General features: G+C 36.9%; 1 protein-coding gene across 1 annotated transcript in view; it reads left to right on the top strand.

The window, feature by feature from the left end:
- The window catches only part of LOC306878680 ((E3-independent) E2 ubiquitin-conjugating enzyme UBE2O-like), a 65,453-nt gene that overhangs the window by 18,422 nt on the left and 22,578 nt on the right, over nt 1-24,453 (top strand). Inside the window, exons 2-3 of the mRNA XM_079431161.1 lie at nt 18,916-18,975; nt 19,243-19,353. Coding sequence (XP_079287287.1) covers nt 18,916-18,975; nt 19,243-19,353 — 171 coding nt within the window. The remainder of the gene's footprint in view (nt 1-18,915; nt 18,976-19,242; nt 19,354-24,453) is intronic.

The raw sequence follows: 24,453 nt of genomic DNA, 5'->3' as shown, positions 1-24,453 counted from the left end.
CATCTGCTCCAGGACAGTTTGGCAAACCACAGAATTTCAGAGACCTGTTCTTAAATGTGACTCGTATAACAAATAAATACATACATGCCGTTTTAAGGCAGCTTTAAACCTTTTTAGTAATGCTCGTTTCTTTCGAGATTTGATATGAAATGACACACTGGTGCATTTGTGCATGCAAAGAGGCAAAGTTGGAGTGCACGTCTGAAAAGTCTCCTGTTTGATGTGGTCGTAAAGATGTTCTGCATTTTAATAAACGATGGTTCTTGTCAAAAAAAAAAAGACAGAAGCAGCAGTTGTGAATGGGTTGGCCAACCCTAGTCCCGCCCCTGCGTTACCTGTGCTAAATATTTTTTACGTGTTAAACTGAAAAAAAACAATTATCTCTGTTAACGCGCTATTATGTAGATTTGAAAACAGATGGATAGTAAGGTAATATTTTTTTGAAAATGGGCAAATTTCTCATTTTGATCATTGACAGGTTTCAAAAACAAGTACTCGAGTAAGCGGGGGGGGGGGGGCGGGGCATGGCTGTCATGGAGATAATGAAAATATATGAAGACTGTTATGAACATTAATGTTAAAGGGGTCCTATTATGCTCTTTTACAAAGTCTTGATTTTGTTTTGAGGGTGTACTAGAACATACTCTCATGCTTGGTGGTTCAAAAATCACATTATTTTTCACATAATTTACAGTTATTACAATACCTTTCTCCCCAGCCTGACACAAACGGCTCGATTAGTTCCGGGTTTGATGAAGGCCCGCCTTCCGAAAAATGAAATGTGTTGTGATTGGTTAGCTGTCCCAGTGCGTTTGATTGGCGAACAGCTTAGACGGCGTTTCAGTACTGCCCTGCCCCTTGCCTAAACAGCAAGTTCGTCAATATTGCTATATCAATTCAAACCTCGAGAATATTGAACAAGAGGATCGCGCAGAACCTTTGCACGCACGGATATTGCAAGACATATTAAAGTGGTAATGTTATTGTTGTTTTTTCTTTGGCTAAATCACGTTTTAAATAGGATGTCAACAACAGCTTTAAAATAACTGCATTGACTATGTACACTGTACAGATAAGTGCAACGGTGATATGTATTATGTGTATTGTTCTTTAATTCTAACATTATAACATGAATTGCACAAACTGTTATACAGTTGAATTTATTTATACCATAGTCCCACAGACTTGCACTATTTGTGGCCGCATATATATATGCAAATGAATTCTCTGCCAGCAGGAGGCGCTGTTGGAGCGGGAGCTAGGTTTTACCGGTAACGCTGTACACAAAACAGTTCCGCTCACAAAAGCTGCTTTATCAGACATATGCAAAATGAAATAAAAATGACATCCAAAATTTTCTGAAAACATTTAGTTTCCATCAGCAATATAGTGATATAAAAACACCCGCACCAGTTTCAAATTTGAAACGTGCAGTGCTCAAGCGTTCTCCCCACCCTCCAACCATTAAAATTTCCGTAGGCGGGATTTAAAATTTGTGATGTCACAAATACAGGAAAACAACTTTGTAGTCCAAACGAGCCATTCGTTGTAGTTCTTGAAAAGGGATTAAAAAAAAATAAATATCTCCCTTTGGAGTGGACTTTGAGATTTGTAACTTTTTAGATCGTTTTATGCCCAAACATACACACTGACTAAAATTCAAAAAGTGAAAAAGCATAATAGGACCCCTTTAAAAAAATGACATGAAAACCTGTCTATGATTACATGATTAGAACACTGTTAAATTATGATGATGCAGCAATGTTATTTAAAACAAGCATCTAAAAAGCAATAGCTGCCTGAGGTGAAGCTGAAGAGTGACTTTATTCCAATAAACTGAAGCCCATTCTATGACACATCCTATAATATTAATCAGATAACTTGGATACATACACAGACGTAAACTTGTATCTGCACATAAGGATGCAAATGCCAGTGAACTTTATTACGCGCTATAGCGAGAGAGAGCTCCTGCCATGATGCGCATAACAGTGCGCTGAAACATGGGCAAGGAAAGCAGAATTTACGGTAGCACGTTATTTTACAGTACGTGCACTTCCCTGGTACATGCATGGTAAATATCTTGTACCTACAGGCATATGAGTGGTAACACAAGGTATTTACCTGAAGTGTATGTACATGGTAACAAATAAGAAACATGGCTGTATACTTAACAGTCGTACGTGGTAATTAGTTTGTATATAGGCAAGTGTGGGTAAGAACGGTCACTTACAGGTAGTGCCTGTACATGGTACTTACAGTGGGACAAATAAATATTTGATACACTGCCGATTTCTCAAGTTTTCCCACTTACAAAGAATGGAGAGATATACATATATATATATATATATATATATATATATATATATATATATATATATATATATATATATATATATATATATATATATATATATATATATATATATTATATATTTTTTTTTTTTCTCTCCAATGTTTTGTGGTAAAAAAAAAAAAAAAAAGTAAACAATAAATAAATAAATACATTATTTTAACATTGCTCTTCCAAGGTTTATACAGAGGATCATAATGTATTTAATTCTGAAAGATGGCAGTCTCTTTCAGAGGTTTCCATATCAACCCTTCCCCCATGAGCCTCAGACAAAATGCATTAATAACCAAAGAGAAAGAGACATGTGGGGAAGTCAAGTCAAAATTGATTTCTATAGCACATTTAAAAGCAACAAAGAGTTGCGCCAAAGTGCTGTACAATAAAACACAGTATATAAAAAGCATAAAAGGAAACATGCATCATGTGAAAAATAAACATAAAATAGAATCAGAGCAAATTGACAGCCTTAAACTGACATTAATCAAAAACCAGAGAAAACAAATAAGATTTGAGGACAGACTTAAAACTAGTTAGTGAAGGAGTAAGTCTCACATTTGCAGGCAAACTATTCCAAAGTTTAGGGGCTGCAGCTGAAAAAGCCCGACCAGCCTTGGTTTTACAGCGCCAATGTGGGACAGTTAAGAGAAGCTAATTACTAGACCTAAGTGCTCTTTGAGGAGAGTAAGGAATCGGAAGGTCACTGATGTATTTTGGTGCAAGACCAGATAAAGCATTGTCACAAAAACAGTTATTTTAAAATCAATTCTAAATTTTTCAGGAAGCCAATGTAAAGACGCTAAAATTGGAGAAATGCGATCCTCCTTTTTTGTTCCAGTAAGAAGCCTTGCCACAGCATTTTGGACAATTTGCAGACGAGAAATCGCAGTTTGAGGCAGGCCACAATAAAGGGAATTATAGTAATCCAGGCATGATGTTATGAAAGCATTGATTACAGTCTCCAAATCTTTGTGGGGCAACAACTGTTTCAGCTTAGCAATTGATCTTAGATGGAAGAAGCTACCCTTTACCACTGTGCTAATTTGTTTCTCAAAGTTGAGTATCGACTCAAATGTAACCCCAAGATTTCTTACATAGGGTTGAACACTTGCAGAGAGAGACCCAGATGACGTCCTAGAGTGGCCTAAAATCAGAATTTCGTTTTTTCTTTCGTTTAATTGTAGAAAATTATTAGCCATCCAACCTTTATCTCCTCAAAACAGTCGTAAAGCACAGCCAAAGAGTCACTGCTGTCAGTTTTTGCTGGAAGATAGAATTGTGTAGAACAGCAGAGGGTAGGAGATCTTATATTTCTTAAAAATGGCACCCAAGGGAAGCATGTAAAGTGAAAAGAGAAGAGGGCCTAAAATGAACCCTTGGGGCATACCGCATGACAAAGGAGCCGACGAAGAAGAAAACTTGCCAATGTTCACTGAGAAGGTTCTGTCTTCGAGATAAGAGGCCAACCACTGCAGAGCGACACCCTGAATACCCACCAACTTTTCCAACCAATGTAACAGAATACTATGATCAATTGTATGGAATGCCGCACTTAAATCCAACAAAACAAGCACCGCATATGATCCAGTATCGAGAACTTGCAAAAGGTCATTACTAACCTTCAATAATGCAGTTTCCGTGCTGTGCAGTGATCTAAAACCCCACTGGAAAGCATCCAAAACATTGGACATACTGATGTAGGAAGCCAACTGACTGTAAACAACTCTCTCTAATAATTTTGAGATAAAAGGCAATTTAGAAATAGGTCTGAAATTACTGAGGATAGATGGTTCAAGATGAGGTTTCTTAAGCAGAGGATGAACCACAGCATGTTTGAAACTAGGGCTGCTCGATTATGACAAAAATCATAATCACGATTATTTTGGTCAATATTGTAATCACGATTATTTAAAACGATTATTAGGGGGCGCTAGTGAGTTCCACATGGAGTAGACGTGTTTTTTTGTGCTCTTCATTTCCCTTGATTATATCTTATTTTCACCAATAATTTCATTGTTAAAGTTTGCTCATTACCATCGCAAACGGCATGACTAAGCCCAAATCAAAGAAAGGAGACAAATCAGCTGAGGAAGCAGGTGAACAAGGTGCCTGTCAGTCTGACGACGCACAGGCCGCTGCTAACTCCACAGACCCTGTTAACCTCGCTGACATTATGGAGGCTATCAAATCAATGAACGGCTCCATGAATGAAAAATTCGATTCTTTGGAATCTACGGTGTCTCAGACATTGGCCTCGCTGTCGGAAGTTACTTCACGAGTTACGGAACTCGAAAAGGCCAGTACAGATTATGAGGGCCGTATTTCTGAACTTGAGGCTCATTGCCGTGACTGGTTTGAAACATGCAAATCTTTGACATCTAAGTTGGATGATCTTGAAGGGCGCTCGCGGCGGCAAAATATTAAGATCATAGGTCTGCCTGAAAAAGTGGAGGAGGGTCACCCGACTCAGTTTGTTGCTGACTTTCTTGTGCACATTCTTGGCGCCAGTAACTTTTCAAAACCTCTGAAGATTGACCGAGCCCATCGTACGGGCCCGGTTGGCAACACACGATCCCGTCCTCGGACGATGGTGGCCAGACTGCATCACTATCCTGATAAAGAGAAGATTCTACGTCTTGCACGGCTGTCTTCGCCCCTGATGTACAACGGAGCGCGCATTCTGATTTTCCCCGACTTCACCTCTGAGGTTCTGAAGCAGCGCCAAGCTTTCAACGACGTGAGGAAAAGGCTCAAGGAGGCTAATGTTCGTTATGGGTTGCTCTTCCCTGCTCGCCTTCTCGTGACTCACAACTCATCTAAACATGTTTTTGATTCCGCGGAGAAGGCTCAAGCCTTTGTTGACTCTATCACAGCTGAGGTCAACTCTGTGTAGTCTGCATAATTATGGGGTGTCAGCAGTTAAAAGGTTGGGCAAGACTTGATGACTTTTAAGTGTTTTGTTCTTTATCGACTGCGGAACCTTTGTGAGGGATGCTAACCAGTCTGATCTGCATGCTTGTTATTTTCCATCTTTATTTTGTTATGAGCATAAGTTTGCGACACAGAGCATTCATTGTATTTTTATTTGACGACCGTTCTGTGTCTTTTTTTGTCATAATTTAAATGTTCGTGGGGATTTGAAGAGCAGTTTAGCTTTAGGCTTTTTCCTGCCATTTGTTTCGTTTTGTTTTTGTTAAACCGTTGATCTTTGTGTCACTTTTTGGCTCCTCTGTATATATGGGTTTCTTATACCGCTTGGTTTGGGGAGGCGGCTGGAGGGTGGGGCGATGTAATCTGTGTTTAATGTCGTTGATCTCTGTTTACCCTTCTTTTTATCTGTGCGATTCCGTTACTGCAGTTAAGTTTGTGTATCCTGTAAAATGGCACATAATATAACTTCATCACAAGATGGCGGTGTTACTTTAGCAAGCTGGAATGTGCGCGGCTTGAATAGTCAGGGGAAGCGAGCTAAAGTGTTTTCATATTTGCGCTCTATTTCCGCTGACATAATTTTTTTACAAGAGACCCACATTAAACATGGGGAACAGAATCGTTTGAAATGCAATTGGATTTCCCAGGTTTTTCAGTCTACTTTTTCATGCAGGGCCAGAGGTGTTGCAATATTGTTTCGTAATTCAGTTCCGTTCAAACATATATCCACGTTAACAGACCCTAACGGTCGTTATGTTCTTGTTACTGGATTAATTGCCTCCAAACATTTTACTTTTTTAAACCTCTATGCCCCTAATTATGACGATCCGGCTTTTTTCCGTAAGGTTTTCGGTTTTCTACCGTCTCTTACTGATACTCACTTTATAGTTGGTGGCGACTTTAACTGCATATTGGATCCGGTTTTGGATAAATTTCCTTTTCGTTCAGATCCTTCCCTTAACTGTACATCAGTTATTAAACATCTGACCGAGTCATTGAATATTATTGATATATGGAGGCTACACCATCCTATTGATAAGGAGTATTCTTTCTTTTCTCATGTCCATAAATCATATTCGAGAATAGATTATTTCTTTATAGACTCTAAATTATTACCTAACGTCTCTGCATCTAAATACCATAACATACTGATTTCTGATCATTCCGCTGTTACAGTATCTTTTGACTTTGGTTGGGCAACGCCAAGTTATAACTGGAGATTTAATTCTTACCTCCTTTCAGATGTGAAATTTTGTCAGCATATTTCAGACTCTTTGACAGAATTTATTGAGATCAATGATAAAGGCGATGTTTCTGACTCTGTGTTATGGGAAACTTTTAAAGTAGTAATGAGAGGACATATAATTTCTTATGAGTCAACAGCAAAGAAACTCAGACAAAAACGCTTAGTGGAGATAGATGCCCGTCTTACCCAACTGGAAAAATTATATAGGGATACCGCAGACCCATGTGTCTTAAATGATATTATGTCACTTAAATATGAATACAATAAGATTACTTTGGATCAGGTAAACAAGACGTTGTTAAAAATTAAACAAAGACATTTCGAGATTGGGGATAAACCAGATAAACTATTAGCTCAGCAGTTAAGGGGTTTGTATGCTAGTAGATCAATTCATAACATTGCTGATAAAGATGGTAAAATTTTGACTAATCCAAAGGACATTAACAATCGTTTTATGGAATTTTATTCAGATTTGTACAAATCCAAAACATCTGTATCTTCAGAAGCTATTGTAGACTTTCTTCATTCGCTTCCTCTTCCAAAAATAAGTGAGGCTGACCAGGAAATGTTAAATGCTGACATTACTCTTCAAGAGATACTGGATGCGTTTAATGCCTTCCCTAACGGGAAGGCTCCTGGCCCTGACGGCTTTTGTATCGAATTTTATAAACAGTATGCTGGTAAAATTGCACCCCTTATGTTGCGGATGTTAAATCATTCTTTTTGTAAGCAAAAATTTCCTCCTCCTCTCTACCTCGCCAATATTTCTTTACTTCTTAAGAAAGGCAAGGACGAAACTAATGTGTCCTCTTATCGTCCAATTGCTCTTCTTAATACTGATTTAAAAGTGTTCACCAAAATTTTGGCAACTAGATTAAACAAATGTATTTCAACTATTATTCACCCCGACCAGGTCGGCTTTGTCCCTAACAGATTCTCCTTTTTCAATGTTAGACGTTTTCTAAATATAATCTATTCCAAGCAAAAATCTTACTCTAAATTGGCAATTATTGCGTTAGATGCAGAAAAAGCTTTTGATCAAGTGGAATGGAAATATATCTTAACTACCATTAAAGAATTTAATTTAGGAGATAGGTTTTCGTCTTGGGTCAGTATGTTGTATCATCATCCATCTGCATCGGTTTTAACTAATTTTGATAGATCGCCACAATTTGAGTTGCATAGGGGCACACGACAGGGGTGCCCACTTTCACCCCTGTTGTTTGCCATTGCCATAGAACCTTTGGCAATCGCTATTAGACAACATCCGCAGATTCCACCCTTAAGCATAGGTCAGGTAGATCATATCATATCTCTTTATGCTGATGACGTTCTTTTATACCTTTCAGATCCGGAGCACTCTGTTCCATCCTTGTTGGATTTATTAAACTCTTTTAGTAACTTTTCAGGTTATTCGGTTAATTGGCAAAAAAGTGAATTCATGCCCATTGGCAATAATATAGATTCAGTCTTCATGCAGAGTATGCCATTTAGATTGGCTCCGGATATGATAAAATACCTTGGTGTGGTTGTCCCTAAGAATCCAAAGGATTTAGTTAAATTAAATTTTCTCACGCTGCTAGACAACTTGAAGCAGGACATAGAAAGATGGCGATCACTCCCTATATCAATGATCGGCCGCATCAATGCAGTTAAAATGGTGAGCCTTCCGAGATTCTTATATCTTTTTCAAAATGTACCCGTTTTCCTACCCAAATCATTCTTTAAAACTCTTGACTCCATTATTATGCCTTTCATATGGGGTTTTAAAAATGCTCGTATATCCAAGACTCATTTGCATAAACCTAAGCATTTGGGGGGTCTGGGTTTGCCTAACTTTCGCCAGTATTACTGGGCAGCGAATTGCAGAGTTTTAATGTATTGGCGGGATTCTTTTCCAGGCATTGTTCAAGTAAACACTCCCTCCTGGTTAGCAATAGAACAAAGTGCCTTCCATTCTTCTCTTTCTGCTTTGCTTTTCTCAGCCCCCCTGCCTACTAAAGAGGTTCCCAAAAATAATTTAATCCTTAATAACTCTATTAAAATATGGTACCAAATCAGGAAGGTATATAAGTTACTAAATACTTCCTCACTTACTCCTATCTGTTACAATCATGCATTTAAACCCTCTCTTACAGATAAAGTTTTTAAGGAATGGCAAGACAAAGGAATTGTCATTGTTAAAGATTTATACATTAATAAGTCTTTTGCCTCTTTTTCACAGCTCAGTGAGAGATTCAGTCTTCCTCCTTCTCATTTTTTTCGATATCTTCAGGTCCGGAACTATGTTCGTTTAAGTATCTCAGATTTTGCAGTTTTGTCTCTAGAAAGCAAAATGTTTGATTTATTTTCAAATTCTCCAGATGTTAGGGGTTTAACCTCTTTATTTGTTAATGCTTTTAAAGATGAAATAAACTTCTCCTCCCTTTATTTGAAAGCTGCTTGGGAAGAAGACTTAGGAATTCAGATTACTGAGACTGACTGGGATAAATGTCTTTTATCTGTTTATTCATGTTCTATAAATTCAAGACACCAACTTATTCAATACAAGGTTTTACACAGACTTCACTATTCTAAAACGAAGCTCAGCAGATTCTATCCTTCCGTCTCCCCCATGTGTGATAAGTGTAAAGTTGCTGAGGGTACCCTGGCACATCTTTTCTGGTTCTGTGTACAAATTCAGAATTTTTGGATAGAAATATTCCAGTTCTTTGCCAAGGTCTATAACTGTGTTTTACTCCCCGACCCAATGATAGCAATTCTTGGTTGGTCAGATTTGCTTGAGTCTCTCAGCCTGAAAGTACGGTTACCCATCCAATATGGTATGATTGTAGCTAAGAAAGTTATTTTGCTTTTGTGGAAGAAAAATGTTAGGCCTCTCTTTTCTGACTGGTTAACTGGACTTACTTCTACTTTATATCTTGAAAGAATCAGATATACCATCTCTGGGAACTCTGAAAAATTTGACAAAATGTGGGAACCAGTTTTTACTTTTCTGTTGAGCTACAAGGACCAATGATGTATTATTTTATTTTAGATTGGATTGTAATTATTTTTGGTATGATATGTTGGTCTTGTATACCGCCATACTACTACTACTTTTTTGTCAGATTTTTGTGCTTCATTTTACACACTGCACAGATTGTTGTTATATGAAGGGTCTGTTTGTCTGTTATTGTTTGTTCATGTCTGCAAAAACCATAATAAAAATAATAATCTAAAACGATTATTAGTGGGCCATATGACCAAAACTTTAAATGAAAGATTTATTTAAAGATATATATATATATATATATATATATATATATATATATATATATATATATATATATATATATATATATATATATTTTCTGTAAATAAGGTTGCTATGACATCTACATTTTAGAGACCAGCGAAATGTCACAATTCTCAGTAGCACAGCAGAATACCAGAGTAACTGATTAGTTAAAAACATCTTTTGGCTGTTTTTTTTTTATAATTTCATCTAATCAACTTAAATCAAGCACATCCCATTTTGCAAAACTCGTTACACGATTTTACTGATTTGCATGTGAAATTGGCCTTTTATGGAGGAACAAAAGGCCACCGCTGGAAAGGGGGCGGAATGGGGCGCAATAATCGTTTTCTCTCGATTACTGTATTTTCATAATCGTTGGAGGCCGAAATCGAAACTGAATTTCGATTAATTGCACAGCCCTATTTGAAACTAGCTGGTGCAACTCCATTTGCTAAAGAATTATTAATAATGGCTGTTATGGCCGGACTCAAGGTGGCTTGGACGACATCAGACTGACAGCTGGACCATTTAGCCTTAAAAACAATATCAGCTAGCTGTACAGAGGAAATAGAATGAAAACAAGTTAACAAATCTGTTGGTGAACAGCTCAACGGAGGATCAAATGTTAATAGAAGCCTTAATATCCAATACTTCATTAGAGGACCGTTTACAATAATCTAAAAAAGGTTTCCCGAGATGGATCAAGAGAAAGGGCAGGTAAGGGATTTAGTACCAAATCTATAGTCTTAAACAGCATCCTCGGTCGGTTCACATTTTCAATAATGCACAAATATACATATACATACACATGTATAGTTCAGTCATGAGACTCTAGATGGCGCAGGCTGACAGGTTAATGTAACTGATGATATTCAGAGTTGAACGACTAGGCACAAGCTGATTGGTTCATGTTGCATATGCAGCACTAGAGCTTACTGCCTTGCATTTATATGGCGGGCTAGCATTCACTTGAGATTTTTCCAGCGCACTTTCAGAGTTTCTCTGAAACTTAACAGCTAGGTAAGTAAACGGTCTTCACTCTGATTTCAGTGCATTATTGTGTTCGTCAGATTTAGGGCTGTCAAAATCGCTGAAAAACTAAATTCGAATTTTGTACTTAAATATTATCAAAATTTGAATTATATTCAAATTTAAAAGGCATAATTTCAGTTAGGGGAAAAAAGCTTTTGGCAAAATATTACTGATCCACGGTTCTTCAAAGCATAAAATAACACGACTATCTTTGAAAAATGTGCATAATATTTAAAATAATGTTTAACCATATATAAGTTGCTTAAACAATTAGAAACAAAACAGCATCATGTATACACAGTTTAATACAAAGCACAGAAACTAATCACAAAGAGTAATGGTAGGGTAAACGTATCCATTAAGCACTCTTCCACTTTTGAGATCAGATTATAAAAAAAAATATTTATTATCCTACTTGATGTCTTAACCAATTGATATGTTTGTTACTATATACCTCCTGTCATATCAGATCATTGCACACTGAGATACGAGTATCCATGTGTTCACACTGTCTGGTGGCCATTTTGAAAGCGGTCTAAAAACTTTCACCAAAAGAGGAGCCCCTTAAATGTGTTTTTTTAGATGTTTAAGCCTTTATTTTGGGTAAGTTTCACTACTTATTGTAAAATTAAGAGATTAATGTTCCGACTTTTGCATATTATATTCTGGAACTTGGATGTGGGAAATAATTACATTAGATCCAAAATATAGTTTTAGCAACATAGCACACAGAACATAGAACACATACAGAACACAGTTAGCTGACTAGCTGTATAAGATTGTGTGCTACGCTAATATATTACTTCACAGACTTTACTGGCTTGTACTTTTGCATCCATAATATAATAAATTGACAGTTTATTGCTGGTCTGTGATTTTTACAGTGCTGTAATTTTTAAAGATTTCATATTATTTTTAGGTGAGCTTAAAGGGTGCACTACTATGAAAATCACACGGCTTCAGTGTGACCTCGATAAGAAAAAGTATCATTTTGTAGATATTGTTAATAATAGTTATTCATATTAAAATATGTATGAACTTAATACATGACCTAGACTATTTATTTAGTAAAAATCCTATTTTAATAAATTACATGAAATTTATTAAAAATTGTTGCTGCTCCCATTAAGCTCAGTGTGCTCTCTTTAAGCTCACATTGAACTCTATGTAAATACTTCATAAACAGATTTTAAATATTAACTGATGGTTGTCACTTTAAGTGATTTTCTATGGATTCTATCGACTCAAATCTGCAGACTGGCTCTGATCTTTGGCAACTAGCATCAACTTCTCCAGACTGTAAATCTGTGGAAGTGATCATGAAGTGTATTCCAGCCTTAAGAGTCTATAGACAAGTTTACATCCATTTAAAAAGAGGCTTCATAATGAGGCTAGTTTCTGTGTTCATCCTCATGAATGAACTGTTTTATTGGTAGGGATGGGTACCGAAACCCGGTATTAAATCGGTCTCAGGGCTAAATTATGAAAGACCGGAGTATGATAGGCTCTGACATCATCGGTTCAGCTGTCGGTACTGGAGAAATTAAGAAAACACAAATTTATTGTTGCTCTATATACCTTATCTCGCCAGCTGTTTTTATGTGCAATAATATTCAAACATTTGTCTATGATGCAGTTTTGCTGTTTGCAATTTAGAAGCGAGATCGCGCTCACGTCGAAGAGCTTCAGCACGTGCAACATGAAAGCCTTGTTTAATTATGATAGAGAACTAACTATTCAAACATCTGCTGCTTATGCTTTAGGCCTGTGGCTGTTATATTAAGGTAAGTTTATTTTTTAATTTAAATTTTTATTATGGAGCGAATTTTGTGCCAATATTCATCAAACAAATCCAGTGTTTTGCAAAAACAATCTGCTTTGCAAAGAGAAACTCAACTTTCAAACAAACGCAAAGTGATTTGCAAATACAAAACTCTATTTGAGAAAAAATGCAGAGGTATGGACAAATATGTATTAGGAATGTAACGGTATGAAAATTTCTCATCACGATTATAGTGACCAAAATTATCACGGTTATCAGTATTATCATGGTATTGTTAAAATGTGTTGATGTTCAAAAAGTACTGATACATAAATCACTTTGTTTTATACTTAAAAATCAACAAACAGCAAATAAAATGTCTTTTTGTTTGCATAATCACTAAAACAATAACATTACCAATGAGGTCTGGATTTTAAATGACAACTTGACTGACACCAGTTTAATAGCATGCTCAAATAAATAATGTAAATGTTCAAATAAAGCTTTGAAAAAGTTTCATATAAAGGTAAACCTCACATTTCAGCCTTTAAAGAAAAGAGTTAAGTCAAAATGATAATTGATTAGTAAGGGGAAGGGGAGGGGGGAAGTGGTGTGTGGCCAAGTATGGTGACCCATACTCTGAATTTGTGCTCTGCATTTAACCCATCCAAGTGTACACACAGTAGTGAACACACACCCGGAGCAGTGGGCAGCCGATGCTGCGGCGCCCGGGGAGCAGTTGGGGGTTCGGTTCCTTGCTCAAGGGTCTCACCTCAGTTGTGGTATTGAGGGTGGAGAGTGTGTTGGTTATACACTCCCCCACCTACAATCCCTGCTGGACCTGATACTCTAACCCACAACCTTCAGGTTACAAGTCCAACTCTCTATCCACTTATCTGCTCCATAAATAATTCTATATAGCTTATCTGAATTGTTTAAATGTGTAGAATCCACATAAGCTTGTTTTTCATCAAATGGTTAAAATTTACAGCAGGTCATGCACATTTGGTCCGATTTTTGGCCAAACAGAAACTGCTCACAGATTGAATGTAAATAAGTCTCTGTAAATCCACTCTTTGACAGCAGGTGGCGCTTTATATGGAAAAGCTGAATTACAGCTGATTCCCGTGAACTCCGCGAACAAAGCAGTATTGCGATTTAAAAACACTTCCTTTAGGTATTACATGGAGCTAAGATGAAAACAAAATGCCATCGAATCGTTTCTGAAGACAGTCAGATCCTTCAGAGGTACATTCATATAATTAATTCACTGATATATTCATTTGTATAATTCCCTCAGCACTCTTTTAAAACCTCCCAGCTTTTCCGCCCTGTTTTCACTCAGAATGAAACTACTCTGCTGCTGTGCGCTCGTGAAACTGTTACACTCTGCTTTATGCTGGACAGTATTTGTTTATCGTGAGTTGTTCAGATCGCAGTAATCGAATACGGTTTTAATGATAATTAAAATATGAAACGGTAATACTAACCGTGGGGAATTTTATCATGATTCATCGTCAAACCGGTAATCGTTACATCCCTAATATGTATGTGAGACTCATTTGCCTTTTTATGAGGAAACTTGGCTTGATTTGCTCAAAAATGTGTGTTGGCAGATTTTCTCACACGTGCAATTGAGCAACCAGTGTTGCCAACTTCTTTCGATGGAAAGTAGCTGAAGCCAGTTTGAAAAGTCGCTGAATGTCGCCAGATGACGTCATGCGCACATTAGCATATTCATGACGTCATCGCGTCATATTGCCTTTTACATTTGTTTGTCTCTCTGTGCTCATACTGTATTTTAATGCAGCCAAATTCTCAATAAAACTGTTTTCCTTTATATATTTTACTGTTTATGTTGTCAGTCAACGGGATAAATATGAAATAGTGACTGAAACGCAGCCCTTTAAGAATACATAACCAGCTCTCCCTTCCAAGAAGTTAGTCTGCACAAAAATCCTAATTTATAATTGAGCCGTCGTCTGATGAAATCAAATAATACACACAAGATAAGACAATTCCTGTGCTGTGATTTCGGCTATATTTGCATGTAAAATTAGAGAAGCAACATAACATTTATTTTTACTGAACGTCCTCTCAGCCGCTCACTGAACAGAGCAGATACAGAGAGAGAGGTGCGTGCGCGTTGACTTCACACCGTAGCGGCAGTACCAGCGATCACAGAGACTCGCTAAGGTTGTCAAAGTCGCTAGATTTGTCACTAGTCGCTTTTTTGGAAAAAAGTCGCTAGGGGGGTCTGAAAAGTCACTAAATCTAGCGACAAAGTCGCTAAGTTGGCAACACTGTGAGCAACTTTCTTTTCCAAAAACAGCAGATGGCGCTGTAGGTCAATTTACACTAGTCTCCCGAGACCCAAAACACCTCTTTACATTTTCAGACCAATATGAGTAGGGAACAGATGAGTTTCTGTCTTACTATATCTATAATTAACCATTTAGATGTTTTCACAAAGCGACCCTACTACAGTGTCAGTGAAATTCACAACAAGTGCTGTAAAGTTGTTAACATGATTGATTGGTTCAAAAATCAGTTGTGACATGGCTAAACATTTAACTATGCAGTCTTTCCCTATAAAATCTGATCCATTCTCCATACCTCTTATCCTCTGTTGGATCGCGGGATATAGAATATATATATATATATATATAGGGCTGTCGCGACTAGACGATTATGAAAAATCGTCGACTTCAATTTGCTGCGTCGACTAACTGGCAAAATACCGGAAGTGGCGCATTTCACGGACGAGAATCCATAAAACACATTAGTAGACTATTTTCCAAGGCTGCATGATATATTAAACCCATTTAAAAATCATAATTAAGCATAACTGTGAATTCACAAACGCTATGATTTAATTAAATAATTATATGCGATGCAGTTCTAACACAGTATGCTCTTTAATTATTTCCATGCGTGTAGGTTAAGCACGTGCGTCTCACAGTGGCTCCGTTCACAGTAGCTCCACAGAAACTGTTATCATTCACATGTGGAGCGACTCAAACTCCATCGCTGCATATGAGTTTGGGTTTATTATAACGTTCATCTGGGAACGCAACGTGCGCCATTTAATCAGATTTGTAAGGTAAATCATTTATAAATCTACATAAACACAGGAGAATACATCGCGATTTCAAAATAAAAGCTAACCCTCACTCTGAGTTTAGACGGTTTGATGTCCACATATTCATTTAATTACAGCGGCTATAGCATTTCTGTCCTAAAGAAACCGACAAATATTAAAGATTAAGTGTACGTTTGAATTAAATGGTTCTTGGTCCATATTAAACAGTAATGTGTAAAAACAATCATTAGGCCGTCGGCGCCCCCTGCAGGCCTTTGTTGTAATGCGTAATCTACATTAGCTCTATTGTTTATAATACATTATGTATTTGAGCAGTTTTGTTCAATAAAACCATATGATTTCTTGCCTTTGATACTTTATTTGAACTAATTATTGCATCATTGCTACTATATATGTACTTTAAGTCATTTTAAAAGCTATAGTTCACTTAAATCCATTTTTATTACCACAAAAAAAAAATATATATATAATTATAGGGCCCTATGAAATCCGTTTTATTTCCAAATTCAGTTTTTTTCAATTTTATTAATCAAAAAGCCCGTCTAATTAATTGAGTTTTACAGTGTTATCTTTACCAAATTCTGTTTTCCATTATTTCTGGATTCCATTTTAATTGTTCCATTAAATTTTAATGATAAAAAGCATCTCCAATTAATTGATTTTATATATAAAAAAAAAAAAAAGTATTTTTTCAGAAATACTGCACATTTACATTTTTCACCTAAATAAATTCTGGTAAATAATATTTCTGGTAAATACTCCTTTAAAAAAGTGTTTTTTGATTATAATTTTACTAGAACACGTGGATGTGTTGTCATTCTCACACTATAATACTGAACTTTGATTTCAGTGATTTGGACTGAGATGGACACTTGCTTCTTGCACGCTATTGCACTTCACTTTTGCTTTAAAAAAGGATTTCATAGAAATTTGGATTTCAATTGGTTTAATAAAATACTTTTAAGTAAAATTGTTTTTTGTTTTTTTGGGGGGGGGGGGGGGGATTAGTCGTTTAGATTAATCGATTAATCGAAAAATTCGCCGTTAGATTAATTGAAATAAAAATAGTCGTTAGTGGCAGCCCTACATATATATTGATACAATTGTTCAAAACAATGCAGGGGTATAACAATATAACAATTGTTTAGTTACAAACAGGTAAAATGTTATTTCTTTATAGATTATATAACAACAACTTGGAAAACAGACAAAACAGAAAAGGTAAGAAGCATTATTTGAGAAAAGGGCACAGTGATATAATAGGCGCAGACCTGTAACGGAATTAATTTTACCCTGCGCTGACGTAATTTCCGATTCTTGTGAAAAAGGCTAATTGCAGTGTAATAATTACTTTAAAGGGGACCTATTATGCCCCTTTTTACAAGATGTAAAATAAGTCTCTGATGTCCCCAGAGCGTATATGTGAAGTTTTAGCTCAATATACCCTACAGATACATTTTTACAGCTTGTTAAAATTGCCACTTTTAGGGTGTGAGCCAAAACGCTCTGATTTTTCTGGTTATCAAATGACATTTTTCTGGTTATCAAATGAAGTTATAATACATTAGTTTCATTTATCTTTTAATTATTGAAAATTAAACACTTTATTTTTTGGCAAACAAAGGGGATTTACTATTAACGATAAAATATGGAGGAAATGTTGTGTGATTATTACTTAAATTAAAGTTTTAATAATTTTAGTAGTAGTACTAATAGTAGTAGTAGTATTATGTACATTCTACTGAACAATATCTCTGGCATAGTGTCTTCAATTTAAACTGAACTTTTATTTGGACTGGGTTGCCGTGAATACCTTTTAGATTTTTGTGATATGAGGCTAGTTTTACTCAAATTAAATGGTAAAATGCTTATGAAGTGACTCTTCATAAGCATTTATATAAGCAAATACAGATCTTGTATTTTTGTCCTCATTTAGAGAGACGGCAGACGCTGAAAACACTGCGAGCGTCACACGTGCTTCAGTATGTGTGTAGTAAACAAAACCGCACATCTGCGCCATTCATTAACAGACACGCAGAACATACAGGATTCATATTTATATAGTCTTTTTGTGGCTTAATGTTTACAGATATTAGTCCATATTCAAGTGTAATCATCTACTTTTGATTAATTCTTTTAAAGTTTGACAAATGAGAATGAGCTTTATTGGCCAAGTATGTTTACACATACAATGAATTTGTTGTAGTGACAAGCTCCACAGTACAACAGAAAGACAGTAACAGGACAGGACACAGATAATAAAAACAAAATAACAACAAATAGCCAATAACCAATGTACAAAGCAGCGCAAAAAAAAAAAAAAAAAAAATATATATATAATGGCAAGGGAAACACTGAAAAGCCTTATACTCACTACTTCTGAAGGTGAAGCTGAATCGTGAATGATTTGCGCGAACATGGATGCATTTAGGTAGATCGGGGCACACATTCCCTTCAAAAACAAAAGTAATCCACTGCATCTTCAGCGGCGCAGATTTCGGGAGTAAATGACAACTGCTATGTTCATTATTACATCCAACAACAAAACACTTTGATCGCTTAGGAGTCATTCTTGTCTAAACCTGCTCCAGCGTCAAAACAATGCCTGACTGTTGACAGCTCACTCAGGGCAGGTCTAAGGTAAAACACCAGTGTCGATCTACAATCGTGGGAGCGGCCTGGGTCTGTGACGTCACACAGCCAAGAATCTGAGAACGGCTTGATCTGAGAAAGGGGTAAAAAAATAAATAAAACACGGGGTGGATTTTTATCATTATAGTTCAAACATGTAAAAGTGAATTTTGCATTCGATGTAAAGTACCTCACCCTGAAAATCCTGGTATTCCATTTTACAGTATCTGTACAAATCCTGATTTAAAAAGTAAAGAATCAATGAAAATGTCAAGCTGTTGGACTTCCTAAGGCAGGGGTCACCAAACTTGATCCTGGAGGGCCGGTGTCCTGCAGAACTTGACTCAACCCACCTGCCTAAGTTTATAGTATACCTAGTAAGACCTTGATTAGCTGGTAAAGGTGTGTTTAATTAGGGTTGGAGGTAAACTCTGCAGGACACTGGCCCTCCAGGACCGAGTCTGGTGACCCCATCCTATGGCATAAGGAACTGCGGTTATAACCTGCTCACACATTGTCTCTCTCTCTCTCTCTTTTTCCCTCTCTATCTCTCAATTCCTTCTAATTCTTGATCTTGAAGCTGAAACTTGAAGACCGATCTATTGTGCCTAGAGACTTTGTCCGGAGAATGAATTCAAATGTAAGTTGTATTTTTATCACTTGTACTTCAAGATGAAACAGTGTACACGGCAATAGAGAAATAATAAAAAAAAACTTCCTCAGTGGATTAGATGCTACTAGAATGAAACTGCTAAATGAAACTAGTAATTAAAATTCATCGAAACTGCTAAAAAGGCCTGTTATGTTAGAAGGATTGTAGTATATTATATATTGTAGTAATTCTAAATCTTTACAGTATCAAGAAGCTTAAAGCTGTGGTTAATTATTTGTTTTCTGAATCTCGCAGGATAAACAGTGTGGCATTGTGACTAACATAAACACCAAATGTGCAGTGAAACTTGTAGGGACCAACTGTGTTCTGTATCCTGTAAATAGCAAAGACCTTCAGCATGTCTGGGTGAGTTATTGTACTTTTTAATTTTTTTTTAAATCATGAATGTGAATCTTCATTGGATTATGTACTTTGTGTGTGTATACTAGAGTTACTAGAATTCAATTGTATATGTGCACATGCACCTACATTATAAGGTTATTATTAACAAAAACTATAATGAAAATAGAAACTTACAGTGAACAAAATTTGGGACTTTATGAATTTAGAAATGTGCAACAAAAAATATTGTTGATTATTCCCTTGAAATTGTAATTGCGATTAAGTCACATTTATATGAAGTGAAGTGACATTCAGCCAAGTATGGTGACCCATACTCGGAATTCGTGCTCTGCATTTAACCCATCCAACGTGCACACACACAGCAGTGAACACACACACACCGTGAACACGCACCCGGAGCAGTGGGCAGCCATTTTATGCTGCAGCGCCCGGGGAGCAGTTGGGGGTTCGGTGCCTTGCTCAAGGGCACCTCAGTCGTGGTATTGAGGGTGGAGAGAGCGCTGGACATTCACTCCCCCCACCTACAATTCCTGCCGGCCGGAGACTCGAACCCGCAACTTTCGGATTACAAGTCCGACTCTCTAACCATTAGGCCACGACTTCGATTTTAACTATACAGATTGTGTCAAAGCATCTTTACATAGTGTGTAATAATACAAAAGGACAACAGTAAACACTCACTTTCTGTTAAAGTCAGTTCATCATTGATTCAGTGATGTCATCATCCAGCTCAGTTCAGTTCAAATAGAATCTCTGCAATCAAGTTGAAGATATCGCTGGAAATTGTATCTCACAAAAATGAGTACACCCCTCAAATTTCAGCAACAATTTTAGTATATCTTCTCAAGGGACAATGGGGCACAAATGAAACTTGGATATATTTTAGAGTAGTCAATGTGCAGCTTGTATAGGAGTACAAGATTTACTGTCCTCTGAAAATAACTCAACATACAGCCATTATTGTCCAAATAACCAGCAACAAAATTAGTACACCCTAAGTGAACATGTCAAAACTGTGTCCAAAGTGTCAATATTTTGTAAGGGCACCATTGTTATCTAGCACTGCCTTAATCCTCTTGGGCATGGAATTCACCAGAGCTGCACAGGCTGTTGCTGGGATCCTCTTCCACTCCTCCACAATGACATCACGGAGCTGCTGGATGTTAGACACATGGTGCTTCTCCACCTTCCGCTTGAGGATGCCCCACATGTGGTTAATAGGGTTCAGGTCTGGAGACATACTTGGCCACTCTAACACCTTCAGCTTCATCAATAAGGCAGTTGTTATCTTGCCGGTGTGTTTGGGGTCATTATTATGTTAGAAAACTGCCGTTCGGCCCAGTTTCTGAAGGGAGGGTTCATCATGTTCTTCTTCAGAATGTCACAGTACATGTTGAAATCCATGTTTCCCTCAATGAACCGCAGCTCCCCAGAACCAGCAGCACCCAGGCAGCCCCAGACCATGATGTTGCCACCACCATGGTTGCCTGTAGGCAAGACAAACTTTTCTTGGTACTCCTCACCAGAGCGTCGCCACACATGCTGGACACCATCTGAGCCAAACAAGTTTATCTGAGTCTCATTAGACCACAGGACATGGTTCCAGTAATTCATGCTCTTGGACATGTTGTCTTCAGCTAACTGTTTGCGAGTTCTTGTGAGCCAGCTTCAGAAGAGACTTCCTTCTGGGATGACGGCCATGCAAACTGACTTGTTGCAGTGTGTGGCATATGGTCTGAGCACTGACAAGCTGACCTTCCACTTCTGCAACCTCTAAAGCAATGCTGGCAGCACTCCTACGTCTGTTTTTTGAAGCCAGCTTAGGTCAGGGTTCTGCAACCTTCAACGTCAAAATTATTTTGGCTATCTTTCCCACCGAAGAAAATTCACGTGGAGCCACAAAATATTGGATGCCCAAATAAAGATAACACGGCATAAATTTTTATATTCAGTTATGTTTCAGGGCAGGGGAGTAGCAATCATTTCCGAAGTGTGGGGGACAGAAATGTCAAATGTAGTAATAATAATAATAATAATAATAATAATAATAATAATAATAATAATAATAATAATAATAATAATAATTATTATTATTATTATTATTATTATTATTATATTTATGTATGTATAATTGTCATAAAAAAAAATCTTTGAATTGGCTAAGAAATAAAATGCACTGCTGGACAATATCCAATAATTTGTCTTCTATAATATTTTTGATAAATATTTTACTAATTACAATTTTCTGGTTATGATTGAACAATCAATAATACAGGTACATCTAAAAAAAAATATTGTGAAAAAGGTTAATATTTTTTGTCAGTCATTTCAGAAAGTGAAACCCATATATTATATAGATTCATTACACACAGAGTGAAATATTTCAAGCCTTTATTTCTTGAAATTAGGGCTTACAGATAATGAAAACCCAAAATTCAGTGTCTCAGAAAATTAGAATATTACATAAGATCAATAAAAAAAGTATATTTTAAACAGAAATGGCTTCTGAAAAGTATGTTCATTTCTATGGACTCAATACTTGATTGGGCCTCCTTTTGCATGAATTGCTGCATCAATGTGTCGTGGCATGGAGGCAATCAGCCTGTGGGACTGCTCAGGTGTAATGGAAGCCCAGGTTGCTTTGATAGCGGCCTTCAGGTCATCTGCATTGTTGGGTCTGGTGTCTCTCATCTTCCTCTTGACAATACCCCATAGATTCTCTATGGGGTTCAGGTCAGGCGAGTTTGGCCAATCAAGCACAGTAACACCATGGTCATTGAACCAGCTTTTGGTTCCTTTGGCAGTGTGGGCAGGTGCCAAGTCCTACTGGAAAATGAAATCAGCATCTCCGTAAAGCTTGTCAGCAGAAGAAAGCATGAAGCGCTCTAAAATTTCCTGGTAGATGGCTGCGTCTGAGTGTGGTGACTCTTGATGCACTGACTCCAGCTTTATTCCACTCCTTGTGAAGCTCTCCCATGTGTTTGAATCAGCGTTGCTTGACAGTATTCTCAAGCTTGCGGTCATCCCTGTTGATTGTGCACCTTTTCCTACCCAAATTCTTCCTTCCACTCAACTTTACATTTAATATGCTTTGATACAGCACTCTGTAAACAGCCACACGTTTCAGTAATGACCCTCTGTGGCTTACTCTCAATGTTCGTCTTCTGGATCATTGCCAAGTCAGCAGTCTTCCCCATTATTGTGGTTTCAAAGAACAAGAGATACCTGGAATTTATAGTCATTAAAGCTGTAGTCTACGATGTTGAAAATCAGTCGAGAGAGCCTGAATTTTTAAAAAACTCATCCCGCCCCTCCACACGCACACCCCTCCCCTCTGTGCTACCTGATCCCTCCCACCGGGAAACGACCTGAACAACGTCACTCAGTCAAGCAGGAGTAAACATGGAACAGAGATGTACCATGTGCGATGTCGGATTTCAAGAAATATAATTACTTTGACCCGTGATAGGCGATGCTGAACGGCTAACATTCCAATGCCGACCGGTAGCATGATCATGTTGTCAGACTGATAAAAAGCTATTTATGTAATACACCACACCATAAAAGTATAAATAAATGCTTACCTGCTCAACAAAAAGTCAGCCATGTCAGCGTCGGTTTTAAGTCCAAGGTTTCTCTGAAGCTTCCTCCAACGGGCAATGGTGGACCCTATATTGATTCGGCTTTGAGTCCGGCGTTCTTCACATTTTTTTTTAATCTCTGCTCTTTCCTCAATTGACTTTCTCTTTCTTCCAACCTTGACTGTTGGGGCGAGCAGGGGCCGCTTGCTGCTGTCTGTTTGTTGGTTTTTCTCCATTGCTGAGTTGATGCTGGACAGCTTACATTGGTCAATTTCTCTGCGGGTGTACACCCAATAGAGTGAATGGATTTTTTTCATTCTTTTTTTCTCTTCATATTATTAGGATTGTACTGTAGAACCATAACCAGCATCTAAACGAGGTTATTAATAATGAACAATCTTTGAAATCGTAGACCATAGCTTTAATTGAAACTCAAATGTAAATATTCTAATATTTTGAGATACTGATTTTTGACTTTCATGAGCTGTAAGCTCTAATCATCAAAATTTAAACAAACAAACTTTTGAAATGTTTTACTTTACATGTAATGAATCTAAAATATATGAAAGTTTCATTTTGAAATAAGAAAAAATGAACTTTTTCACGATATTCAATTTTTATATGTACCTGTATATACTACAAACACTTTTTCCATTTTTATCAAAGAATAAAGCAGAACGTATATTTTATAGCTTCTGTACTGTAATTAATGCTGTCAATTACCACTGTATAATTCATATTTATTACCTGGAGAAGACTTGAAAAACACACACAAACCATATCGTCTTCACGTTTCATCAGTTAAGTTTTATGCTTGTTATTCAGCTTAGCTACAGCTATAGCGGGATGCCTGTCAAAAGTTTTTACTACTTTTCATACGAGTCCGTTTTGGACTTTCGGCACGAGAGCACACTCCGGCTTCGAGTGTGAATGAAACATACAGCCCATGAGAGTGTTCAGCGCTCCGTGATGTTCACATTGTTTTGGATACAAATAAAACGTATACTATATCTTTTCTCTTTTCATTTAAATCTAGATTTATTCACATATTTGACGCAACACATTTTCCGATGCATGCTCTCTGTCCGCTGGTGGGAGTGTGCTCACCTGAGTAGGGCCCTAGGAAATCAGTTTTATATATTTATTTTTTTTCCAAATTCCATTTTTTTTACGTTTGAATTTTTCGGGACTCCTTTTTAATGGTTAAATTAAATTTTATTAATCAAAAAGCTTGTCTAATTAATTAAAATCATGAAACTTATAGAATTTCACAATTGTATTAAAAGTTAAAAAAAAAACCCTACATGCTTGGGGCCCTATGAAATGTTATTTTTTCTCACCATATGTTTTGTTGTTACCAAATTCTGTTTTAGCGTGTCTAATCACTTGAATGCATAAAACCACTTAATTTATTCAAATTTATTCTTAAAATAGCCTTATGAAATGTTTTATTTTTTTCAGAAATTCTGTTGTGTATTTTACATTTTTCTGGTTATCAAATGAAGGCATATTACATTAAGTT

The sequence above is a fragment of the Barbus barbus genome (assembly GCF_936440315.1).
Source record: "Barbus barbus genome assembly, chromosome: 13".
In the NCBI taxonomy this organism is placed as follows: Eukaryota; Metazoa; Chordata; class Actinopteri; order Cypriniformes; family Cyprinidae; genus Barbus; species Barbus barbus.
This window is presented reverse-complemented; position numbering and strand designations above follow the sequence as displayed.